Source organism: Leuciscus leuciscus (genome assembly GCF_965113295.1).
Source record: "Leuciscus leuciscus genome assembly, chromosome: 19".
Lineage (NCBI taxonomy): Eukaryota > Metazoa > Chordata > Actinopteri > Cypriniformes > Leuciscidae > Leuciscus > Leuciscus leuciscus.
The window spans coordinates 2,894,473-2,916,774 of record NC_138743.1 but is presented as its reverse complement, the minus strand read 5'-3'; the positions used below and the strand labels follow the sequence as shown (position 1 = coordinate 2,916,774).

At 38.3% G+C, this 22,302-nt stretch overlaps 2 protein-coding genes across 3 annotated transcripts in view; both read right to left on the bottom strand.

Moving 5' to 3' along the window:
* Positions 1-22,302, bottom strand: part of LOC309482070 (GDP-L-fucose synthase-like) — an 84,200-nt gene that overhangs the window by 34,398 nt on the left and 27,500 nt on the right. For both annotated transcript variants that reach the window (XM_082147284.1, XM_082147285.1), the window contains exons 3-4: positions 7,977-8,091; positions 7,758-7,886 (exon numbers count right to left, since the gene is read on the bottom strand). In XM_082147284.1, the coding sequence (XP_082003410.1) occupies positions 7,758-7,886; positions 7,977-8,091 (244 nt within the window). The remainder of the gene's footprint in view (positions 1-7,757; positions 7,887-7,976; positions 8,092-22,302) is intronic.
* LOC309482079 (GDP-L-fucose synthase-like) overlaps positions 1-22,302 on the bottom strand; it is a 274,578-nt gene that overhangs the window by 225,037 nt on the left and 27,239 nt on the right. The gene's annotated exons all lie outside the window — the stretch shown is intronic.

Genomic DNA, 22,302 nt, shown 5'->3' with positions numbered 1-22,302 from the left:
GTGATTGAATCCGCCACTGGTGGACTGTAAAAGAATACAGAGAACTGCTTATCAGTGGCTCTGTTTACATTCCTGATTGGGACACACTGCTTCAAGGGTGTGCAGTAAGTTGGAGCCGTTTGAAAGCTCAATGATCAAACTATAGGCAAAGAGAGTGTTTTAATTGTGGTCAGCGGGGCCATTTAGCCCGTAATTGTAAATGGACACTCAGAAAGTTAAAGGAAAGTGATAATGTGAAAGTGACGTGTATTAATGTGTGTTTGAAAGTAGAACAGTATTTAAATGACGATATTAAAGTTTTCGTCTGAGAAAGAACTAAGAATGTGAACGCAGTGTTAAAGAAAGTCGAACGTACAAGTAAGTGAGGTAGAAAAGAAAGTTAAAGGAAAGTTGATAGATGGAAGTCGTAAGAAGATTGAAGGTTAAAAGAAGGTTGAAAGATTTAAGTCGGGAATCTTTTTGAAGGAAAGAGCTGCTGAATTGAGGAATACAGGTTGATGTAAAATTACATAATAATGACAAAATATGAGTTGCTAAATGTAAAATGTGTAGAAAGGCATCTGATTAAACAAACAGATTGTTAGTGTTTTGAACGTGGATGGAATAGTGTTGACCATGAAAGAACTAGGAGCTGATGTTTTGCTTTAAGAAGATAAGCTTGTAAGCAGCAGGCTGAAACAGTTTGCTTATCTGAATCTGGTGTGTGCTGTGGCTGAAACGGCCAGTGCGACAGAGACACGATCTGAGTGAAAATTTGTAATGTCTAAATTCCCTGATGTGGGCAAAAGACAAATATAAAATATGGTTGTTGGAAAATACATGATGCCTAACGCTGGGCTAGAGTTAAAAGATGGTAGATAAAGTTTGATTTTAGAAGTTTATGAGAGTGCAGTGTACCAGTCCTAAATGCTTCAGGGTCTCTCTCTCTCATTCAATGACAGCTAAAAGCTGTTATCTGAGCCTGTGTCATAAATGATAATAAGCTATTTATAGTAAGGCACAGTGTTTTAGTTGAAAACCACAGATATGGAGATGTTAAAAGAAATCATGCTACAGGCATTTCATACATTTAAAGGGAAGTTTGTAAATGTTTTAAAAGTAAAACTGAATGACTTTAAAGAAGTCTTAAACGATAGAAGACGTTTCTGACTAGTTTAATTCAGGGCCAGTAACTTCTTTGTCTGATTTTAGCCTCCACCATGAAACAGGGCTAATGGCTCCGGCTACAGATGTAACAGTACACTGAATAGACGGATGTGATTAAAATTCACTGAGATTTTGCTGATTCGGACAGATTTAACAGATTTTTGTGATTAAATACTGTTGTTATTAACCTGTCTCCCTGTGTTAACACTATTAGGCAGTCCAGAGTATTCTGGTGACTCTTGAATGTGCCTTTCCTAAGCTCCAGAACACACTGAGTCTGTTGAAGAAAACTGATTCTGTGATGGGAAAGAGCGGTAACCAAGTGTGTACGAAGTGATTACCCCAAAGACAGGTAAGATCTTTTGGCCAAAGGTCAACCTAAGACAGGGGAAGTCACGCCACAAACACTGGGCATCTCCATAATGGGGAGGTGTTTTTATGTGAGAAAGGTATTAGAGTTGAGCAGGTGACTGTGAGTGGCCAGCAGCATCAGCAGATCACTGAGAGGACGGATGGGCTGTGAGGAGTTACGGCAGTCTGACCCAGAAAATGTGAGTTCCTCTAATACCACTCACCAGAAAACCGCATTCATTGTATGGCTTGTTTTTCATTATGACAAGTGTCTGCAACTATGCCAGGGGACAACACCCTGAAGAGAAGAAAATTATAGATTAAGAGCTAATGGGAATGGGCTTTCAAGAGCCAGCTGAGACCATGAGGGGACTGTCATTATTTGTTGTGGAGACAGTAACAAAACTTAATTTATGTCAGGAACATGATGCTGGTTGCCTTATGGGCAAGGGAAAAAACTATAGAAGTGTTGATATTGAAATAATATGTCTGTAAGATAGTTTTAACTCCTGAAGGTCATTAGACATGTTGGTGGCTAAAGATGAAGACAGCTTGTGATGAGTTAAGAGAAATTTCTGGATAACAAACGTTAGGTGAATTGAGTATTTAAACTAAAGATAACCTTAGAAAAGCATAATGTATTTTAGATTGTTGTAATGGTACTAATTTGAGTTAAACATTTGTATTTAAAAATTTGTGAACTATTAAGGGTTCTAGACTATGATTTATTTAGTTACAGTCTTAGGGGGCTGTTGAAAAGATTATCTGTTTATAGTGAGAGAGACTGCTGAGTGGAGGAAGGGTACTCTGTCTGTCTTTCTGTTATTGGCCTGATAAAGCAAGCTGAAGCAAAATAATGATAATGAACAAGAACAACCCAGCTGACTTTTCTAAGAGAAAATAAATAATGAACAGACGTGCTTTGAAACTGGTTAAGAGACCATGTCAAATTAGATCAAAGCTACAGGAAAATGAGAAGTTTAAAATCTTATTTAAAATTTAAATATGTTTAGAGTAAACACCAAAAGATATGAATATGAGAATATGAGCGGTTCATAGTCAGGTATGCGTGTGTGTTTGTTTGGCGGTGACAGCATTGTATGTTTTATGAGTGTTAATTCATGTTTGGTATGTGTTTGTTTAGGGGAGCTATTCCGTTAAGACAAATGACAAATTTTAAAGAAGCCAAAAAATCTGATGAAAAGACAATACAGAACACGGGGCAAGCTTTAAGGTGATTAGTCATCAAGCTATGTCTGGCAGTAATTATTTTTGACATTGATGGTGTTGATTTGAATTACTTTCTGGATCAGTTTAAGTATTTATGTAAATCTGAATTGTGAAGTTGCATGAGTTGAGCAAATGGTACCGATTTGATGGCAACAACAAAAGTGACACATTGGCGAAGGCAATATCAACTTATCCAGAGAGCCCTTCACATTTATGAATATTGTGAACTGAACAAAGAAGGAGAATGTTGTTTGACTGATACTGACCAAGTCTGTACACCACGACCTGACCTGATAGAAACAATTGATGACTTTGACATTGGAAAATGTTTGTTGATGACTGACTTAAGAGACCAAACAACAGGCCTGAAAAGCAGGATATGCTGCAGCTCGTCTTGTCTTCAACGAGCCCAAGAGGGCCCACGTCACTCCTCTGTTCATCTCTCTGCACTGGCTACCTCTCGCTGCTCGCATCAGGTTCAAGGCACTGACGCTTGCTTACAGAACTATCACAGGCTCAGCTCCCTCCTACTTTCACTCACTCCTACGAGTCTACATCCCTACCAGACACCTACGATCGGTCAACGAGCGACGTCTCGTGGTTCCATCACAGAAAGCCACAAAATCACTTTCCAGAACATTCTCATTCACAGTTCCATGCTGGTGGAACGCTCTCCCCACCCTCATCCGGAATGCAGAATCCCTGACAACATTCAAAAGACAGCTGAAAACCAATCTCTTCCGTGAGCACTTAACCTTATAGAAAAAAAAAAAAAAGAAAAAAAATGTCCTTTCCCTTTGAAACATCACTTATCAGGCTTATGCTACTCTGAATAATACCTGAACTTCGTATTTTGAGCACTTCTTGCGTTGTTGTTGCTTTTGCCTCTTTATGATGACTCGCTGAATTTTGTCCTAATTTGTAAGTCGCTTTGGACAAAGGCGTCTGCTAAATGACTAAATGTAAATGTAAATGTATATGAGGTGAAACTGAGGGCCGCTGTCCTTCAAATACTTCGATAAGAAGATGAGATTGTGGCTTGGAGTGAAGAATGTAATGTTTTGTTTCAGAGGCAGAGAAAGATGTCTGGGGGAAAAAACCCTGCAAAAAGTCATTCTTCTCCCTAACAAAAGTGTTGTATGTGTGTGCTAATAACAGGGACTGTTTCAACAGGGAACGCCAGGGCAGAATGTCAGGATGGATTGTGTCGAACAGAACTGATTCTGTTCCAAATGTAGAAATATTGTTTTGTTGACATGAGCAAAATGGGTTGAGTAAAACAAGGACCCTGAGTGCTATTCAATGAGCAAAATTATCTGGTGACAATATGTTTCAGGCTGTTGATTCCACAGGTCACACCAAAAGGGATGACCGGCTAGACAAATGGTCAATAACAAAATAGCTAGGCTCTGCATTAAGAGGTGACAGCAGGCAGGAAATGGTTCATTCCAGTGGAGGTGCGGTCAGGATCTAAGGGAAAATCTTGTAAGGATCAGAAAGTGGTTGGAGAGGGTGACACCTGGGTCCACGCCTCTCATCTTAGACTGCACCAACCAACCTCAGCAACCCCACGCGCCGATGCGGAGGGCAGTGAGGGATAAAGGACATGCTAGTAACGTACCTCCTTTGCCAGCGAGGGAAAGCCCATTGCAACGGCACGCAAAGTGTCATATTGGTGAAGACGGAATGTCCATGGGGCGAACGAGATGATCAACACACCTGGAGGAGGATGTGGACCAACTAATGGTTTAAGTTTAGCAGAATAATTTGTTTTGTGACGATTTTGATGATTTTATTTGATTAAATCAAACTAGGGCTTAGTATTGATATGGATCTAATTATTTGATTGGTGCAAATGTTTTCAGGGAAAGTAGAAAATCTATTCAATGATGACTCTTATGGTTAGATTTTATTAAATAGGGTATTAAATAGAGCTTACTAAGTGAAACCATTGCCCGATTGAATTAAAAGTTAACAAAAAATGGTTAGGAAATATGTGGATGGGCGTGGATTAATGGAAAAGGCTGAATGTTGTCACAGTGTCTGGTTTGTGTTTCCCCGGGTGTCCACTAAAGGTCTCTCTCCCTTACTGTCACCATTCATTCTGGAACTGCATTTCCCACAATCCCTGTCTGGACTCATCACTGTTCATTGCACTCAGCTGTTCCCTATCACATTGTTAGTGTCTGTGTATATATACCCTGTCTGGTTAGTGTTTGTCACGGAGTCGTTGTATATTGTTACCCACACTTCTGAGGTCTGTTGCTAGTCTGTTCTTGTTTTGTTTCTGTTTATTTGTGTTTGGATTGATTATATGGACTTTGACCCCTGCCTGGATGACTACGATTTTGGATTGCCCTAACACTAAAACCTACTGCTATTGGATCTACTGTTTCCTGTGTGTGTCCGTGACAAATGTATAGGAGATGATTGTATGTGTTATTCTGATAATTTTGTTATTCATGGGTGAATATGAGTGCGGGAATGAATGTTCAATTGGCGAAAATGACAGTCCATTCTGATGATGAAACTGGGGAACAAAATGTGACTTTGATACTTATAGCGGAAGCTATAGTAACATGTGGTAAATTAATGTTTTCTTAATGTTTTCTGTTTATGTTTTTATTTTTCTTATTTCATTTTTGTTGAATTTTTCTGATGTTTTTATTTTTTGGAACGATGATGATATGTAAAGAGGGTTAAAAGCAGTAGCCATCCGTGTTACAAGATGGCATACAAGGACAGGGTTTGAATATGAGGAGTTTTCCTATCTACTTTATCTGTGTTTTTATAGCATGTTTTGTTTTCCTACTAAATATTAATCCAAACTTTTTCTTGTTTATACTGTAATGACTGAGGGTCCGACCTATAGTGTTGGGGATGCAATGACAGAGCTCGTTCGTCTAGCCCGGTTTCAGAATAAACCTTTATCTGCTTGCTGTAAAATTAAGGGCCTATCCTTGGGAAAATAGCCTGAGCTTATTTCATTTTAATCTTTTTTCCTACTAGTTTTTCATTTTAATCTTTTTCCTACTAGTTTAAGGGTATGATCAGTTATATGAAATTCAGAAATGAGAAGTATAAGGGTGATGTAAGACTTAAACTTGGTACGTTTCATTATTATTAGTATTGTGTGAGTGTTTTGATGAAACAATTATCAATGAATGATAAAAAGGGAGGAGTGTAATGGGAGATTTTTGATTTTCATTACTTACTTTGATTTTCATTAACATACACATGATTGACTTCTATGTGTGCTGCTGACCATGTGATATAATGATTGATGTGGAACTTCTGTGAGGCAGGAGAAGAGGGGGAGACGCCGAGGCCCTGACCCCTAAGGTCAAAGGGTGTCCAATTTAGGACTTGCAGGCTGTAAGTTAAGCTAAACTAAAGTTCAGTGTATAATAGGATCACTGGTGGAGTGTCTTATCCATCTATGGAGTGTTTAGAGAACCTTGAAGATAACAGTATAAAGACTGGCCTGCCTCTCTCTCCTGGTCGCACTTGTTCCACAGACTGTACTTGTGACTTCTGTGTGGCAACTGGGCTTTCTTGCAAGTATAAATTACTTTTTAATGATCATTTGATTCCAGACTGTCTCTTACGCCAAAGATGATTGTTTAGTGAATTAAACTGCCACAACAGAGATGAAGGCTTTTATTAATAATAAAAATAAAACAAAATACAAACAAAAACTACCCAGAGGGGGAAGACTTGACTTTGTTTGACTTAAATTATTCATTGACGTTAAGTTATTTTAGTCCATTACAGTTTTTTCCAATTACAAAATGTTTTGCAAACTAGGCTTTTTTTTTCAAAATACTTAATGCAATTCAGAAAACCACACAACCAAACTGCAAAATACCCAATATATCCTGCAAAATGAAGCACTGTAACCAAAACTACAAACTTTTGCACTAAATGGCACACACATCATTCATATTACCAGATGTTTGTCTAACCAACTACACACTGTTGGGCATAATGAAAAGCACTCGCATCTTCAGTATGCTTTGCCATAATACTAAAATAGTTCAAATTGTAGAAAACTATTCAGATTGTTCACACGTACAGAAATATCTGCAGATACACACACACGTTTTTATTTTTCACCAAACAAGTCAGTGCAACATATGGACATCAGATATATTTACATCGGACTGAACAAAAATATGCTCACAAAAAAACAGTAAACTGAAAAAGATTGAAGTGTTAACAATTAACCATTGAGGTGTTTGGTCAGGTGACACATGTATCGGCCAATCAGCTCATGTAGTGTCATTTTAAATGGCAGTGTTTTGAAATGGCAAACATGTGGCTTTATGTCAGATTGTTGTGTGTTATGCAGAGAACCGTGTTCAGTGCGTTTAAAAAGTGCCATTTTGAATTGTAAAATGTGTGTAAAGCAGATAATGTGTTTAGACTGTTGGAGACTTGAGAAGAGGTTTTGCTCTCTGTGTGTCAGTTTAAATAATTGTGCTGTGCGTGTCGTTTTAGTGTGTCGGCAATTGGAAAAAACTGTAATCAAACATAAGTTTTGTAAATGTATTTGTAGTAAATTGTTGAAATTAACATGACCTAACAATAAACAATACTTCTACAGCATTTATTAATCTAAGTAAATGGCACTGACAACCTGTCCATCATCTTTAAATATCAACACTATAAGACCAGGCCTGGTTCCAGAATCAAATCACAGAGGGTGATTCTAGTAAAGCGCAGATGTAACATGTAAACAGCGCTTTAATTAGTTGGCACTTTACATGGCTTGCTAGCTTTGACGTTAACCTAGATAGATGTGTGATATTATATTGGCACATATAAAGTGTTTGTGCGGAGTGTGGAAGGAACAACCCCCTGGTTCAACCCCTAGTTACAAGTGAGTTAATGTGTGTGTGTGTGTGTGTGTGTGTGTGTGTGTGTGTGTGTGTGTGTGTGTGTGTGTGTGTGTGTGTGTGTGTGTGTGTGTGTGTGTGTGTGTGTGTGTGTGTGTGTGTGTGTGTGTGTGTGTGTGTGTGTGAATTTACCATAGTCTCATCTATCGGGTAGGTGGTTTTATCTGGAAAAACACACGTAGACAGACAAGAAACGACCTTCACCACCCCAAACTCCTGAGACATGTACAGCACATTGTCATTGATGTGCACATTATCTCTCTGCAAACAACAAAACAATACAGTCAATGTACAGTTCAATTATCCAACAGTGATATTTCCAACCTTATACGATTTAATGTTAATAATTACCCAGAAGTCCAGGTTCTGTCTCATGTTTTTGTAGAGCCCGCCCACCATGGCGGCCAAATGAATGACGTGTGTCGGACGATGTTTCTGGAAAACTGATCTCGTCTCTTCAGCGCTCCTGAAACAGCACATGTAAATACATTTATCATGCATATGACACGAATGAAAACTCTTATATTTGAGCTGATTCTTTGTATAGATTCCATTCATCACCTAATATGACGCTTGTAAACACTAAGAAAGAACTAAATAAAATAGAACAATTTAATAAAAGCTTATTCGGTTAAGTGATTAGGGAATATTGCACAGTTTTCTATAACTTGAGCTTAGAATATAAAGTACATGTTATATGTGATGATTTGATATTGTATTGATAGTTGGTGTATGCAAAATCTTACTTATTTGAATCTATTCAATTTTATTATTTTTATTGATGTCTTTTATTTATTTCTTATATTCATTTTTCCTTATTAATCTTTTCCTTAAGAATTCTGTTACATGATTTTTCCTGTACATGTTATTGATATCTCTGGGTGTATTTTCCTTCAGAATTGATTGCATGATGTGCCTTGGTATCAAAGAGCATCTGTTTTCATCTCTACAGACATGAGATAATGCAAGATCTGCTTTATTCTCTTAAAAGTGTTAAAACCATAAATTCTCCAATAGGGTCTAGCGGCAGACTTGCACATGCACTTTCACTCTTGACGTCACTAGCAATCGCCACCTGCATTCTCTGCTGACCAATTCAGAATTACTTCCAACCAAATTCAAAAATCATTGCCATAGGTGGGGGGGGGTGGTAGCGCAATGGATAAAACACATGCCTTTGGTGTGAGAGACCCGGGTTCGAATCCACTGTAAGACACCAATGTGTCCCTGAGCAAGACACTTAACCCCTAGTTACTCCAGAGGCGTGCGACCTCTGACATATATATAGCAATTGTAAGTCGCTTTGGATAAAAGCGTCAGCTAAATGAATAAATGTAAATGTAAAAAATATGTATACATATCTTTTTTGTCAATATATAATTATTCGCTATGTTTAGACTTTAAATCGCTGCAGTGCAATTTCTGTCTGGACCACTATCATCAAATACGATTGACAATTAGCATACAGATTGGTGGTATGGTTCTGTTCTGGGAGCCTAGCATGGATAAGAGCAGGGAGAGCAGCAATGATTCAAGGGGAATCAGAATGCCATACTGACTGGGCGAGAGGTGGAGCTGGGGAGGGAGGAGGGTAATCGCTCCGGAGAAACGCGATAGCTGTTGATAATACTGAAGGAGCTCATATATGTATACAGTGACAGGCGTCATATTCCTAATCCTATAGGTAGACGTGGAACAGCTGAGCGTCACTGATGCAAGCTTGACTAACGTGACCTGCCAGAACTGACGCTATGCTTAATAATTAAAAGTTATACTAAAAGTTATATTTACACACTGCTGCTCTTTTTGTTCAGACGCTATTTATTATGGTTGTGGTATTTAGACTTTAAATCGCTGCAATCTAGCAAACCATGACCGTTACTATCTTGAATGTATTGTTACGTTTGTGACATAATACAGTTACATTGTTCCTGTTGTTTTTTCTGCTGTCTCCTTTTCCTCCTTTAGGATTGGTCTTGGACTTAATGCGAAGCTGTTGGGGGTTGGACCAGAGGAGAGACCTGGACTATAAATTCCCTGGAATTCCTCTGGAGGGAGCTCTCTGCCTCTTTGTTGGTGTACTGTGTGTTAGCTGGTGAAAATGTAGCACAACAGATTGTGATTTCTGAGTGCTGTTAGTCACTTTTGATACAGTGTGATCTGTTCCTATAACGTCAGTGTCCTGATGATCCCATCTGTGAGTTTGTAATTATTTGAGAAGCCGAAGTGCCTTGTTTTTGTTTTTTTGTAGGCCAAAAGGCTGTCACTTTTTCTCCTGTTTTATTGGGTTAGTTAAGTAGACAGGGTATGTTATTTTATGTTTTGTTTCTTTTATTTTGATTAATAGGGAAGTTTTTTTGTGTGTGTGTGTGGGAAAGTTAGTTTCTGTTTTTAATTGTTTTGGCATTAGCTCAGCCCTGAAGATTTTGCTTCTAAACTTTATTTTGTTTGTTTGATTATTTCTTTTCAGGAGATTGTTTTGTAAAACTTAAATTATACTGCTCTGAAAACCAACAAGAGAGCAAAAAAAAAAAAAAAAACTAACAAGTATGGTTTTGTTGTTTATGTTACACCCTGATCTAGACCAGGGGCCTGTACCATGAAGGTAGCTGAACAAACTCGGGGTTACAGGACTAGTTTTGAGTTGACAAAACCAAACCGATGCAAACAATCAGGCTTTATTGGTACCATGATGCAGCTCATCAACTTTCTCTGTCAACTCAGGCTTTGATCCTCAAGCTATGATTACTCCACGCGCGCGTGCACATAAAAGAGTGACGTCGACACTGAACAACCAATCGCGGGTAGAGCGAGAGCGATATATTTTTCTGCGGAGGAGCAAGAGATAATCATTCATAATTACGATGAATTTAAATATGTATTTCAAGCTCGAAACAATACGGTCTCTGCTGCCAAAGCAAGAGAAGACTGTTGGAGAAAGATTGCTGCTTGTTAATGTGTAAGTTAAACAAATACGTTCTATATTTATGTAAAATTATGTATATGTATGTGTAGCCTATACGTGTAATATAGCCTATAGCCTATTTTTATAATATATAAAAATGTGCATGTACAATATTCATTGATTTTTAGATGCAACCCCAACTCCAAATGTTCTTGGCAGCAGATAAAGACAAAATATAAAAATATAATTCAAAGTGGTGAGTATTTACCACAACCTTTTATTATTTTTGTGAACATTTTATCACAAACACTTGTTTGCAGCAAACAGAAATAAAGAGTTAAATTCAGAAAAAAAGGAATACACTGTGGCGGAGGAGTTGGCTCTGAGTCGGCAATAAGGGACGGCCGATTATGGATGGGATTACAGGTGCTGTACAATCTGACCCTGGTGCTGGCTCCTCTAAGCAAGTAACACTGGGTACGTGTGCAATACATTACTACTTTTTAAAAGTTTTAAATATGGCTGACTGTACGTTCTGAGGCCTCTACCTCAATGGGCTTCAGAAGTAATGTGTAAGGATTTAAAACCCTTGACATAAATTACAGTCAGTCCTGTGTTTGTAGGAAGTCAAGGAACTTTTTGTGATTTGATGAGCCTCCAGAAAACTTGTAATGATCATGTTTGTGGTGGAATTATGTTTCAGGTGGAAACAGACTCAGTCAGGGCCCTGTACAAAAGGAGTCCTGAACTAGAATGCACACTAAAGGAGTCTTGAACTAGACTGTTCACTAAAGGAGCTGGACTGAGCTGAGGAGGCTCCAAAAAATAAAAAAATAAAAATTTGGAGATCAAACAGCTGGATAAAACTGATCTCAGTATGTGAACTTATTTAACCAAGTAACACTTTAGTATGAATATTTATTAATGTCTTGCTCTCTTTCTCCCTCCCATCCCACAAAACCAATAAAACAGTTTGAGACCTATCTGCAGTTTCAATGTGCTTTTATTAAGTGTAATATTGTATGGTGATTGCATCTACATCTGCACCAGCTGGCTGGTCCGCTCTGGTGACTCTGAAGCGCCGAACACAGTTGAAACGTGCCTTTAGGATGCCAAAGGTCATCTCTATCTTCACTCTGGTTTTACTGAGGGCCACATTGATGCGGTGCTGTGGCCCTGTCTGAGGGTCATGATAGGGGGTTATTGTGTAGGTTTTTCTATCTCAGTTCAAATTAACACTGTTTTGTATGGGGCGCCGTTTGTAAAGCGGCTCACGCTGAAAATAACAGCAACATTTTGTCACATTTAGCTTCAAACAATGTTCAAAAAACTGGTATGAATTTTTGACGGTCACTTTTTAGCACATTTACAACAATATTTGTCAACTTAGAGATATTTTAAATAGTTAAATCTAAATATTAAATGTTATACCTAAATGTTAATTCTAACTGCTAAATCTAAATGCTAAATCTAAATGTTAAATCTAAATGTTAAATCTAAATCTAAATGTTAAATCTAAATCTAAATGTTAAATCTAAATCTTAATGTTAAATCTAAATATTAAATCTAAATGTTAAATCTAAATATTAAATCTAAATGTTATATCTAAATCTAAATGTTATATCTAAATCTAAATGTTATATCTAAATCTAAATCTAAATGTTGAATCTAAATGTTTCGGGTGAAACTAAATATTTAACTAATATGCAAATTCAAAATGCCGGTAATTGGATTTAGATTCAACATTTAGATTTAGATTTAGATTTAACATTTAGATTCAACATTTAGATTTAGATTTAGATTTAACATTTAGATTTAACATTTAGATTTAGATTTAGATTTAACATTTAGATTTAACATTTAGATTTAGATTTAATATTTAGATTTAGATTTAACATTTAGATTTAGATTTAACATTTAGATTTAGATTTAACATTTAGATTTAGATTTAGATTTAGATTTAGCATTTAGCATTTAGCATTTAGCATTTAGATTTAGATTTAGCATTTAGATTTAACATTTAACATTTAGGTGTAACATTTAATATTTAGATTTAACTATGTAAAGTATCTCTAAGTTGACAAATATTGTTGTAAATGTGCTAAAAAGTGACCGTCAAAAATTCATACCAGTTTTTTAAATGATGTTTGAAGCTAAATGTGACAAAATGTTGCTGTTATTTTCAGCGTGAGCCGCTTTACAAACGGCGCCCCATAGTTTTGTACTGTCAAGTCAAGTCAAGTATATTTGTATAGCGCTTTTCACAATACAGATTGTATCAAAGCAGCTTCACAGTATTAAATTAAATTAATACAACAAAGTTTGTTTCAAGAGGAATTTATTGATTGATAAAATTAAATTAAATATCCCCAAAATATCCTCAAAGCGCTGACACAACATAGACTCACGGAAAATTTGTGAGTCAAGCCCCAGGCCATTTGGCATCCAAACTTGTGATCATACGTTCATGACCACCACAAGTCGTCTGCAGATGAAATGTTTAGTAGATCATTGTTATATCTGTTAATGTTACTATTAATTTAAAGATTCATCTCACAGAAAATAATCATCTCACATATTCACATCATCTCTACCTGAACATTAAGGCTGTGATAGGACTTCCTATTAACATAATCTGCCTCATGTTCCCCTAGAGCAGTGGAGATTGGAGCAATAGACTGCATACATGTTGCAATGACTCTAGGGAATCCTATCATAAGATTAACAGAATAATAATAAAAAATATTTAAAATAATTCTTAACATGTATTGTATAGTACATTTGTGAAATTTGCTTTTTTTTTTTTTTAAATGTGTTCATGTGATGTCACCCGTCAATATATCTTACCGGCAATTTTATAAAAGCCCTCTTTTATGGACATGGCCGATAAATGTCCGGGGAACACTATTAATGAAACTATTCATTTACTCCTGCAGAGCGACCTTGCGAATGGTTTGACAAACCGTCCCCTAGCTTCTGTGCGTCACCGTGCAAGAATGTAACACTTGCAAAAAAAAAAAAAACGCGACGCAATATTTGCGGTACAGTAAGTGCATGAATTCTACGTGTTAAATTCTTTATGTGCGGCTCAAGAAGTTCGCAAAGATAAGACATTGCTTCCGCGGAAAATCTGTATCTTTCATACAAATAACTATCAGGAAAGGCAAGGGGATTTTGTCATGCTTAAAACTCTTTCTTTATGAAGTGCTCGTCTAACAATTTGCGCTGAGATGTCACAGGATTTGGAAGAAAAGGTGAAGTCATTGCAACAGACACTGGGAATAAGTTACGTCACCTATATGATTCTTTGCTCTCAGCTGATTGGTCAAACTTCAGTCTGAGATCTTGAATCCAGAACATAACCTGCCCCGGAGCAGGTTAGCCGTGCAGCGTAAGATACCATGGCGACGAACACCGATTAAAGCCAAGCTACTTTCATAGTACCTAAAACCCAGGGTTGGCGGAAACTAAACTGAAACATAGCTGGCTAGCCACCTAAACCGGCTTCATGGTATAGGCCCCTGGCACCGTAACAGTATCAACTATTTGACATAATGGTATTGTTGCGGCAAACCGCCCGCTGTCGCCTCTCGTCCATAGACTGTAAAAAAATATGGACGTAGTGTCCGTGACGTCACCCGTAGGTTTCTGAAGAGCATTTTTGAAGCCTAAAGTAGGCGGAGCCGGCCGTCGCCATCTTGGCCTTGCGTCACTCCCGGATAACAGAAAATAGGCAAAGAGGCGGGGCGTGAGTGGAGCTGAGGAGCCTTGCTATGATTCTGTACTATTCTGCTAGTTGAAAATGTATTATGCAGTAACTTAATATTACTCTGAGAGTGTGTGTGTGACAGTGATTTATGTGCTTAACGTTACATGTCAGTCACTCTCTTTTTATAGTCTATGGTCCGTCAGCGCGGCATCGCTCAAGTTCGTAGAGAGCTTATTATTCAGTCCATTTTAAATTCTGATTTTGGCCGCCTCTCAAATGGGTTAAACCATAGATATATTGCCTATGAAGTTCAAGTAAATGCGCTAGAAAATCCGCGCTCATGTAAGGATGTGCATTTATAGCATGGACGGAGAAAGCGCCGACACCTGCAGGATTTCATCTGACGGTACATAAGCATATTATTATAATCTATCTGTTCCGTGAGAGAAGAACGAACAAGCCTTTATTGACGTTTTTAAATCTGAAAACTCCAAAAAGCAACGAAATTGTCAGACATCCATTAGTGCATGTTCACAGAGGAAAACAACTGAAATACTGCGCTGGTTGTTCTCTCGAATGATACTCGACGACAACGACGGAATCCTAAGCCGTGGGCGAAGTAATGGGTGTATTAAATTGTATGAAATAATCCCGGAAAAAAGCACAAAACACTGCAGAGATGGCAAGTTCAGCAGCTAAAATTTGCTGAGGTGGAGTGACGGCTTGTAACAACAGCAGACAAACAGCTAGCAATGACATCAGCGGGAATCCATCTGTCACTCAAGTGGCCACACCCTTAATTATGTAGAACTTTAAATAATAATCAACTAAACGGATGAGTTATAAAAAAATTCACCCCTCTCACAGTTGTTATGAAGGGCAAAATTAGCTGTATAGATCAAAGCCACATAGAGATCCAGGCTGTAAACATGTTTTTTTCTGCTGTAAAGTTGGTAATTTTAACATGGGGGAGATACAGATTTGACTCACTTCTGCAGCCAGCCCAAGCGGCCAGTCAATGAATTGCATCCGTGTTGGTTTCAAGAGAGAGACGGGGAGGTTGCCGCTTGCTCTCGTCACACGGGAATGAACGCATGGGCGTCAGTTTGGTTTGAAATGTGCTGGGGACAGAGACGCATTCGGAAGTGCATTTTCAGAAGTGCTGGGTACAATGACGCATTCATTTTTTTCTCTCTTTCGTGCAGGTTATGTTTTGAAAGACGATGTCCTGTTGTAGCTCAGGCACGGCCCCACTTTTCAACAGGCCCATCCAAAACGTTCAAAAAATATATATATATATATTTTTTTTTTTACTATATTCTAATTTTGTCAATAATTATAAAAAAATCGCCAATAAGCTCATCATTTGAGCTAAAATAGTGTTTAGTTTTAAAAACCATTTTAAAAAGCTGGTTATATTTTGATGTTTCTGCGCAAGTTCAGCAGACAGTGAGGTTCGGGTTTGTTCCGATCAGAGCTCGTGAGTGGAGAGCGCATTTCTGAATATTCCGCTCCGCTCGTTCATTCCGCAGGGTCGCTCGCTCAACCCAGATGTCCTGTTGCCTGGTTCGAAAATATGTGGAATAAGGGCTGCTTCCGACTAAAAGTTTTTTTTTTTTTTTTTTTTTGACTAGTAGGCTAGTTGTTCATTTAAGTCATTCGTGGACAAATCTCCCCTTTATATTAATTGAATTACTTATATAGCCAACAGGATAATGAGCGTTTACGTAATATAGCCGCACTCAAGCGCACAATCATTACTTTTACCGGTTCTTTGTGGCAATCTTTATGCGTGCGGTCGCACGCATAAAGATTGCCACAAAGAACCGGTAAAAGTAATGATTATGAATGCATCTAAATGTGTCTAAATACGCTGTGAATGTGAATGTGCATTATACGCTGAGTTTCGGTTCATTTATGAGACGAACTCCAGTTCACTCGCCGGCGCCTCCATGTCGTGATTCCCGAAATCGACACCTATGAATGAACGCCAGGTGAAGCTGGTTTCAATCAGCGTGGCGCGCACCTGGGGCTTTGAAATAGTGCTTGCACTGCTCATTTCATTGTGTACTGTGAGCAGCGTGGACACGGTCAAAGAACTTATATTGACAAGAAGTGAAAGCCAATAGAATGTTCCATTACAACACCAGAGCCCAGCAGCAGCGCTACGCTTCCGCCATTTTGGGGTGAAAGCGACTCGGCAGTCCACTAGCTTCTCAAAAAAAAAAAATTGCCTGAAATCCAACCTGAACACAGAATACCGTAGGCTACAATCACTAGACTAGTGATCATCAAATCCTTTTACCAGTTTATTTGATAGACTTAGGTCTACTTTAAGTCTACCACTTTTTTTCCCCAAAACCTTTGCTCTCTATAAACCATGTCAGTTTGGGTTGAAATTCTTTGAAGTTCGTGAAATAAACCAATCAGAGCGTCATCTCACATTCCCTTTAAGAGCAGGCACGCTTGTTCCATGGCGGATTGATATTATAACGGCGGATTTGCCAGGCACACGCCAGGAGCGGTTCACAGCCGAGGAGACCGATGTTCTCGTCAGGGCCATAAAAAAATACAGAGAAGTGACATTGGGGGTGGGAGAAACACACCCAAATTACAGGCATGTGATAATTTGGGTAAATGTGTAAGCTAGATTTATGCCTATTTTTTCACATCTTCATGGACACAAAAATGATTTCCCTCGTGTGGAAATATTTTTCCTTGTTATAATGTAGCCTATGATTTGCAAAAATGAAAACTGCTGCTTCTGTGTAGATGAGAGAATCAAAGTGTATGCGCGTTGTGCACACGCTACATTATGGCCAAGCATGCGCCCTCAAAATAGCATTTGAATAACATGCGCAACGCACCACTGACTTTAGACTAGGTTTTTCCTGGTCTGTGGAGGAATTGTTTTCTAAACCTGCAAAATAGCACCAGGGAACGTTTGCGCCAGAACACGCCTCTTTTCGCTGAACCGCCCCCAGGAGCGCAAGTTCATTCCCTAATTTACCGACGTGCGTCTGTAGAGGGAAAAGTCCGCTGTGCGTGGGTGCAAAATAGGAATGATACATTCTTCGGTGTACAAAGTCAATTGCGCTGGGTGCAAAATAGGGCCCATAGGCTATAAGACAATAGAGAATGTTAGAGAACAAAAGAAAATTTACTGTAGGTGTCATAAAATTTACTGATGACTTAATTTTGCGTTCTTTTATTCCACTTTGACTTCTCTTTCGTTGTCATTCTGTCTCTTTCTGTGTATCTTTGCTGTTGTCCAGTTGGCATTTTCACTCCAAAATGGCGGTCGCGCTACCGAATCGCCACCTAGTGGCTGTTACCAAAAAAGCATCAGAGTTTCGCCTCTTGCCTTCTATACTCTTTGACACGGTGGAAGCTTTGGGTCAAAGACTTTGGTCTAAATTGCACGGGATCGCTTTGCATCTGAAGATACTACCGGTTAAGAGGAAATGTCTAAGCGTCGCGCTATCTATGCACAAACATCTGCGTTTGGTGGTGTGTTTGGTCAATCTGCTGAAGCTAATTTTCTGTCTAAAATTCACTCTTAAATATGTGTAACCAATTCATTGTCTAGAATATTTATTATGGTACACGTGGTTAAATTCCCTTCTAGTGAAAATACACTAGAATTTAGTTGGTGGTTACCCTACTAAAAATGTGCCTTTGCTTGAGGTTGTAGTTGATATTAAGTTAACTACTTATCCGGGTACTCGCCTGTAAGCTTGCCATTCTACCTTAGTTTTAATATTCTAATGCTTACCAAATTAAACCTGTGTAAACTGTTATGTACAGTGTGAGAATTTGGTGCTTTAACTTATGTGCATTACACAATGAAACCACTGGAGGATATACTGTAGTTTATCGTCCCTGTTTTGCTGGGCTTTCTCACATTGAAAATGGTACAGGTGTTGTTGACTTAATAACTAAACTGAATCAAGTTGCAATTAAATGTAGTGTCTTTATTAGCAAAACACTTATTGGTGATTTTGTAAACAACATTTTTTCTTCTTTTTTTTTTAAACGTTCATGCACTGTTATCATTATTGTTTTTGGTTTATTACAGTTGCAACTCTCTTGTCCTCATGTGCCTAATTTGTGATCAGATAGCCAGCAAGTAGTGTGTGAAACACTCAAATGTGCCAAAATACTGTGTATGAAGGAACAAGACCAAGGTGATATTATTTGTTAATTTTGTAATATATTTTTCATTTTATTAAGGAATGTTTTTTGATAAATGTAAATTTTGTGTTATTTGTATTGTATCACATGATTTTGACTAGTTTTATACGTTTTATGTATGCATACCAATTTGGAAGAAGGAAGGGTTGGTGCTATAGATAGTCTTTTGACGGTGGAAAAGGCAAGAATTCATGTTTTTGAAACATAAATAAGTGTAAAGTAGATTTGAGTTTGATTTGTCTTATAATGTAACAAGACCAAGAAATTATTATTATTATTATTATTATTAGAATTAATTAACCGTTAGCTTTGCTTTGGACATCACTCCATGGTTGGTCAAAGCTACAGCGTGTTCAAGACCAAACCATGTGTTTGTCCTTCCATAAAGTTAAGTTCAAGTGCAATTGAAACATTTTCTATAAGATCTCAAGATCTATATCTTCTCTAGCTAAACAATTTACATGTAATTAAATTTAGATTTAATCAACAAAGTAACTGAAAATTTAGTGAAGGTGAAATTAGCTGAGAAGAATTAAAGGTAAGGAAAGAGAAAGTGAAAAATCAGAAACCAGAAATGGGGTTAAAGGAAAATGGTTTAGATCACTTTACAACGAATACACACAAGCTCTAGTTAAAGGTTTCAAGTAAATGATGATAACCGCTGACTGTTGAAATGATTAGTTAGCCTTAGCTTAAGGGGTGTTAGGTCTTGTTAGCTTAACCGGCTCAGGTGGTTTGCTTACAATTTGGTGTCAGGGTGACATATGCGCTATCTGGAGTTAGTGTTTCCTTTGATAAGTCATTGTCATGCCAGTTCAAACAGTGTGTAGCAAATGTCTGTAAGTTTCAAAAGAGCCGTGCATAGTCTGTTGACATGAGGTTTGCATATTCATTCAAGATTTTCTTTCAATCAGTAACATTCTAATTCTACTAATGCAGACTCTTGCTTGCTTTTCTGTGAACACATGTTTTCACCTACTTTAAAGGTGCAGTGTGTAAATTTTAGCGGCATCTAGTGGTGAGGTTTTGAATTGCACCCAACAAAAGTCACAGTGGCCGACAGGAAGTGATATCGTAGTCTAAGACAGCAGAGAGTAGCCAGTTGAGCAATGAGGTTTCTTTACAAAGATAAATTAAGAAATTAGGTTTACTTAATTCAGTAAAATGATATGTTATTTCGAATATTATTGTTACCTGTTCATCATTGTGTCAGTGTTTTATTCGCTGACTTTAGCTAGCTTCTTTGCACGAAGTACAACATGGTTACGAAACGCGTTTGTCCGTTCAGGGCTCCTGTAGAAACTTGTCGATATAAGGGGACCCGCGGTGTATGTAGATATTAATGGCTCATTCTAAGGTAATAAAAACATAATGGTTCATTAAGTAATGTCTTTATATACCACTGAAAACATAGTTATGTATATGATATTGCATTCCTGTCAACAGATCCTCCTAAATATTACACAATGCACCTTTAAAAATGTTATGCCCTGTGCTGACTAGGAACTTTTTGTAGAGGGGTCTTGCATTGTGGCCATGCTGAGTGCCATGCTGAGTGCCTTCTGGTGCCAGCTTTGGCTTCTGGGTTTTGCAGTTCAAAGTCAATGGGGATTAAGAACCCTTTCTGAGGTTCGTTAAAGGCCTTCTGTGTCAGGTCACGCAGTCGTTGAGTGGGCATTGCGTGGGGGCAGGCCGTACTGCTAAATGGTGACTAACTGGTTTTGGAGGAAAATGTTCTGGAAACTGGTGTCTTCCTCCATCCCAGGTTTGTTGGGAGCTCCGAGGTAAGCTCGCCTGAGTCTGTGTTAGTAACACAGGGGGCCCTATTTTAACGATCTAAGCGCATGGTCTAAAGTGCACGGTGCAATTGCACTTAGGGCGTTGTTATGAACCCAGTATGGGTTATATTTGTGGGTTGTGTTTTTCCTTTGTTTTGTTTGCACGATGGAGTTAGGGTGAGTGACGTCATTGATGACTGAGGAGTTACACCTGTGTTGAAGCTGATGTCGGCAATTAAAGCAGTTCCCTTCAGCTGTGACGGTGTGCGCTCTCCCATCCTCGTACCGTTTGTGTACCTGATTCAGTTGTTTGTTTTCTTTTCATCTCGTCTTTTTCCCATTTAATTATTCTTACTTTAATAAATGTTATTCCTTTTGATCATTATCCAACGTGTTGTCCCCTCCTTTGTCGTGGCTTGCGAGCCGGCAGTGACAAATGGGGGCTCGTCCGGTAATCATGTGAAAATTCCTCTTGTATTTCGAGATGATTTGGAAGCGCTTTGTTTTTTTTGCGTTCAGTTATTTTGTAAGGAAACTCAGCGTGTGGATTAACCGAATGTAAAACTGGAAGTGAGATTTGGTTTGGTTTGCACTATTGTTTGGGATGTTTTATACGTCGTACTTTGAAGGAAATGCGCGTTGGATTTGTTTGTTTTGACGACAGAATGTATGGATTGCTGTATCTGTAATTTTGGCTGTCCTATGCTGTTTTTTTAGGAGGTAAGTGATTTTGCTAATCCTGTTGTGGGGGAATATTGAATAGTATTTTTGTTCCCTTGTTAGTTGTAGCTGCCCGTTCCCTTTTAGAACAAGTGGGTATAATGTAACTTTGTGTGTGTGTGTGTGTGGTGACCGTGAGAAGAGCAGTAGTCTTTGGTGCATATCTGTGGTATGAGTGAGTTGCCAGTGTGACATGCTGGTTGCTTTTCTTCGTACTAGTGGGAGTTGGTGCTTAAATGCCCCTCACCAGTAAGCACATGAAGATTAGGGGTGAGTTAGTTAGATTATTATTATTTTTTATATAACATTTTTTATTCCTCCTGCTGGGGTTTGTAAAATACACCTTCTATTTGTAACGTGTATTTAAGGTGGAAATATGTCTAATCTAGTCGAAGTTTTTATTAGTTCTCCTTCTGAAGTTTTACTTGATTGGTGTACAAAAGATCTGTTTTTCAAAATTGCGGATCATTATGGAATAGAACTTGGAGACAAGAGGTTAAAGATAGTACAGTTAGAGAGATACTTAAAACAAGACTAATAGAACAGGCCGTATTGTTTGAAATGTCAGATACAGCTACTACCGGTCAAGTTAAACCTCATTTCGGCTGTTTAACTTTTGAGCAACAGGAACGATTATTGTTGTTACAGCTTGAACAGGAACGTTTGAAATTGGAAGTATTTAGCGCCTTTATTTTGGTGGCGCTGAGAATGCCAGAGCAAACAATGCTCGCATTCTGTGTTCATTAGTTAGCGATCTATCTAACAGTACTGTTTAATATGTTATTAGATAGAACTGTTATACATAGAAAGTAGACAGTATATGAAAATAAGTTATTAGCCTATGCCGTGTGTTTGATATAATCTGTGTGTTTACATAGCTGTTTTAAAAATGGCAGGTGCTGGTGTTTTGCGTGCATTCGGTCAGCGTACACTAACGTCACGAGTAGTTCCTATAGTGCTGGTTTTGACCCTACTCTGAAGTAGGAGCTAAATTAGTTCCTCCAAATGGAGTTCCTAGAACTAAAATCGTTCCTAGTCGGCGTGTTCACACCGCAGGAACATCTGGGTACTTTAGCCAATAGTTCTAGGAACTGTGAAAAGGTTCCTCCGGTCGGAAAGCGGCTAATGTGTACTCACTGGCAGGGCTCAAGAATCTTATTCTGCCCTTTCACTTTCAGACTGCAATAATTACTTTACCGTTAAAGCGGCAGTTTTAAAAGCGTACGGGTTAGTACCAGAAGCGTACCGACAAAAATTTTGAACATTGTCTAAGGGTGTAAAGGAGGCTCATGTGGAGTTTGCTAGAGAGCTCATTACTGCATTTAATCACTGGTGTATGGTGTCTGAGGTAACCATGTTTGAAGAGTTGAC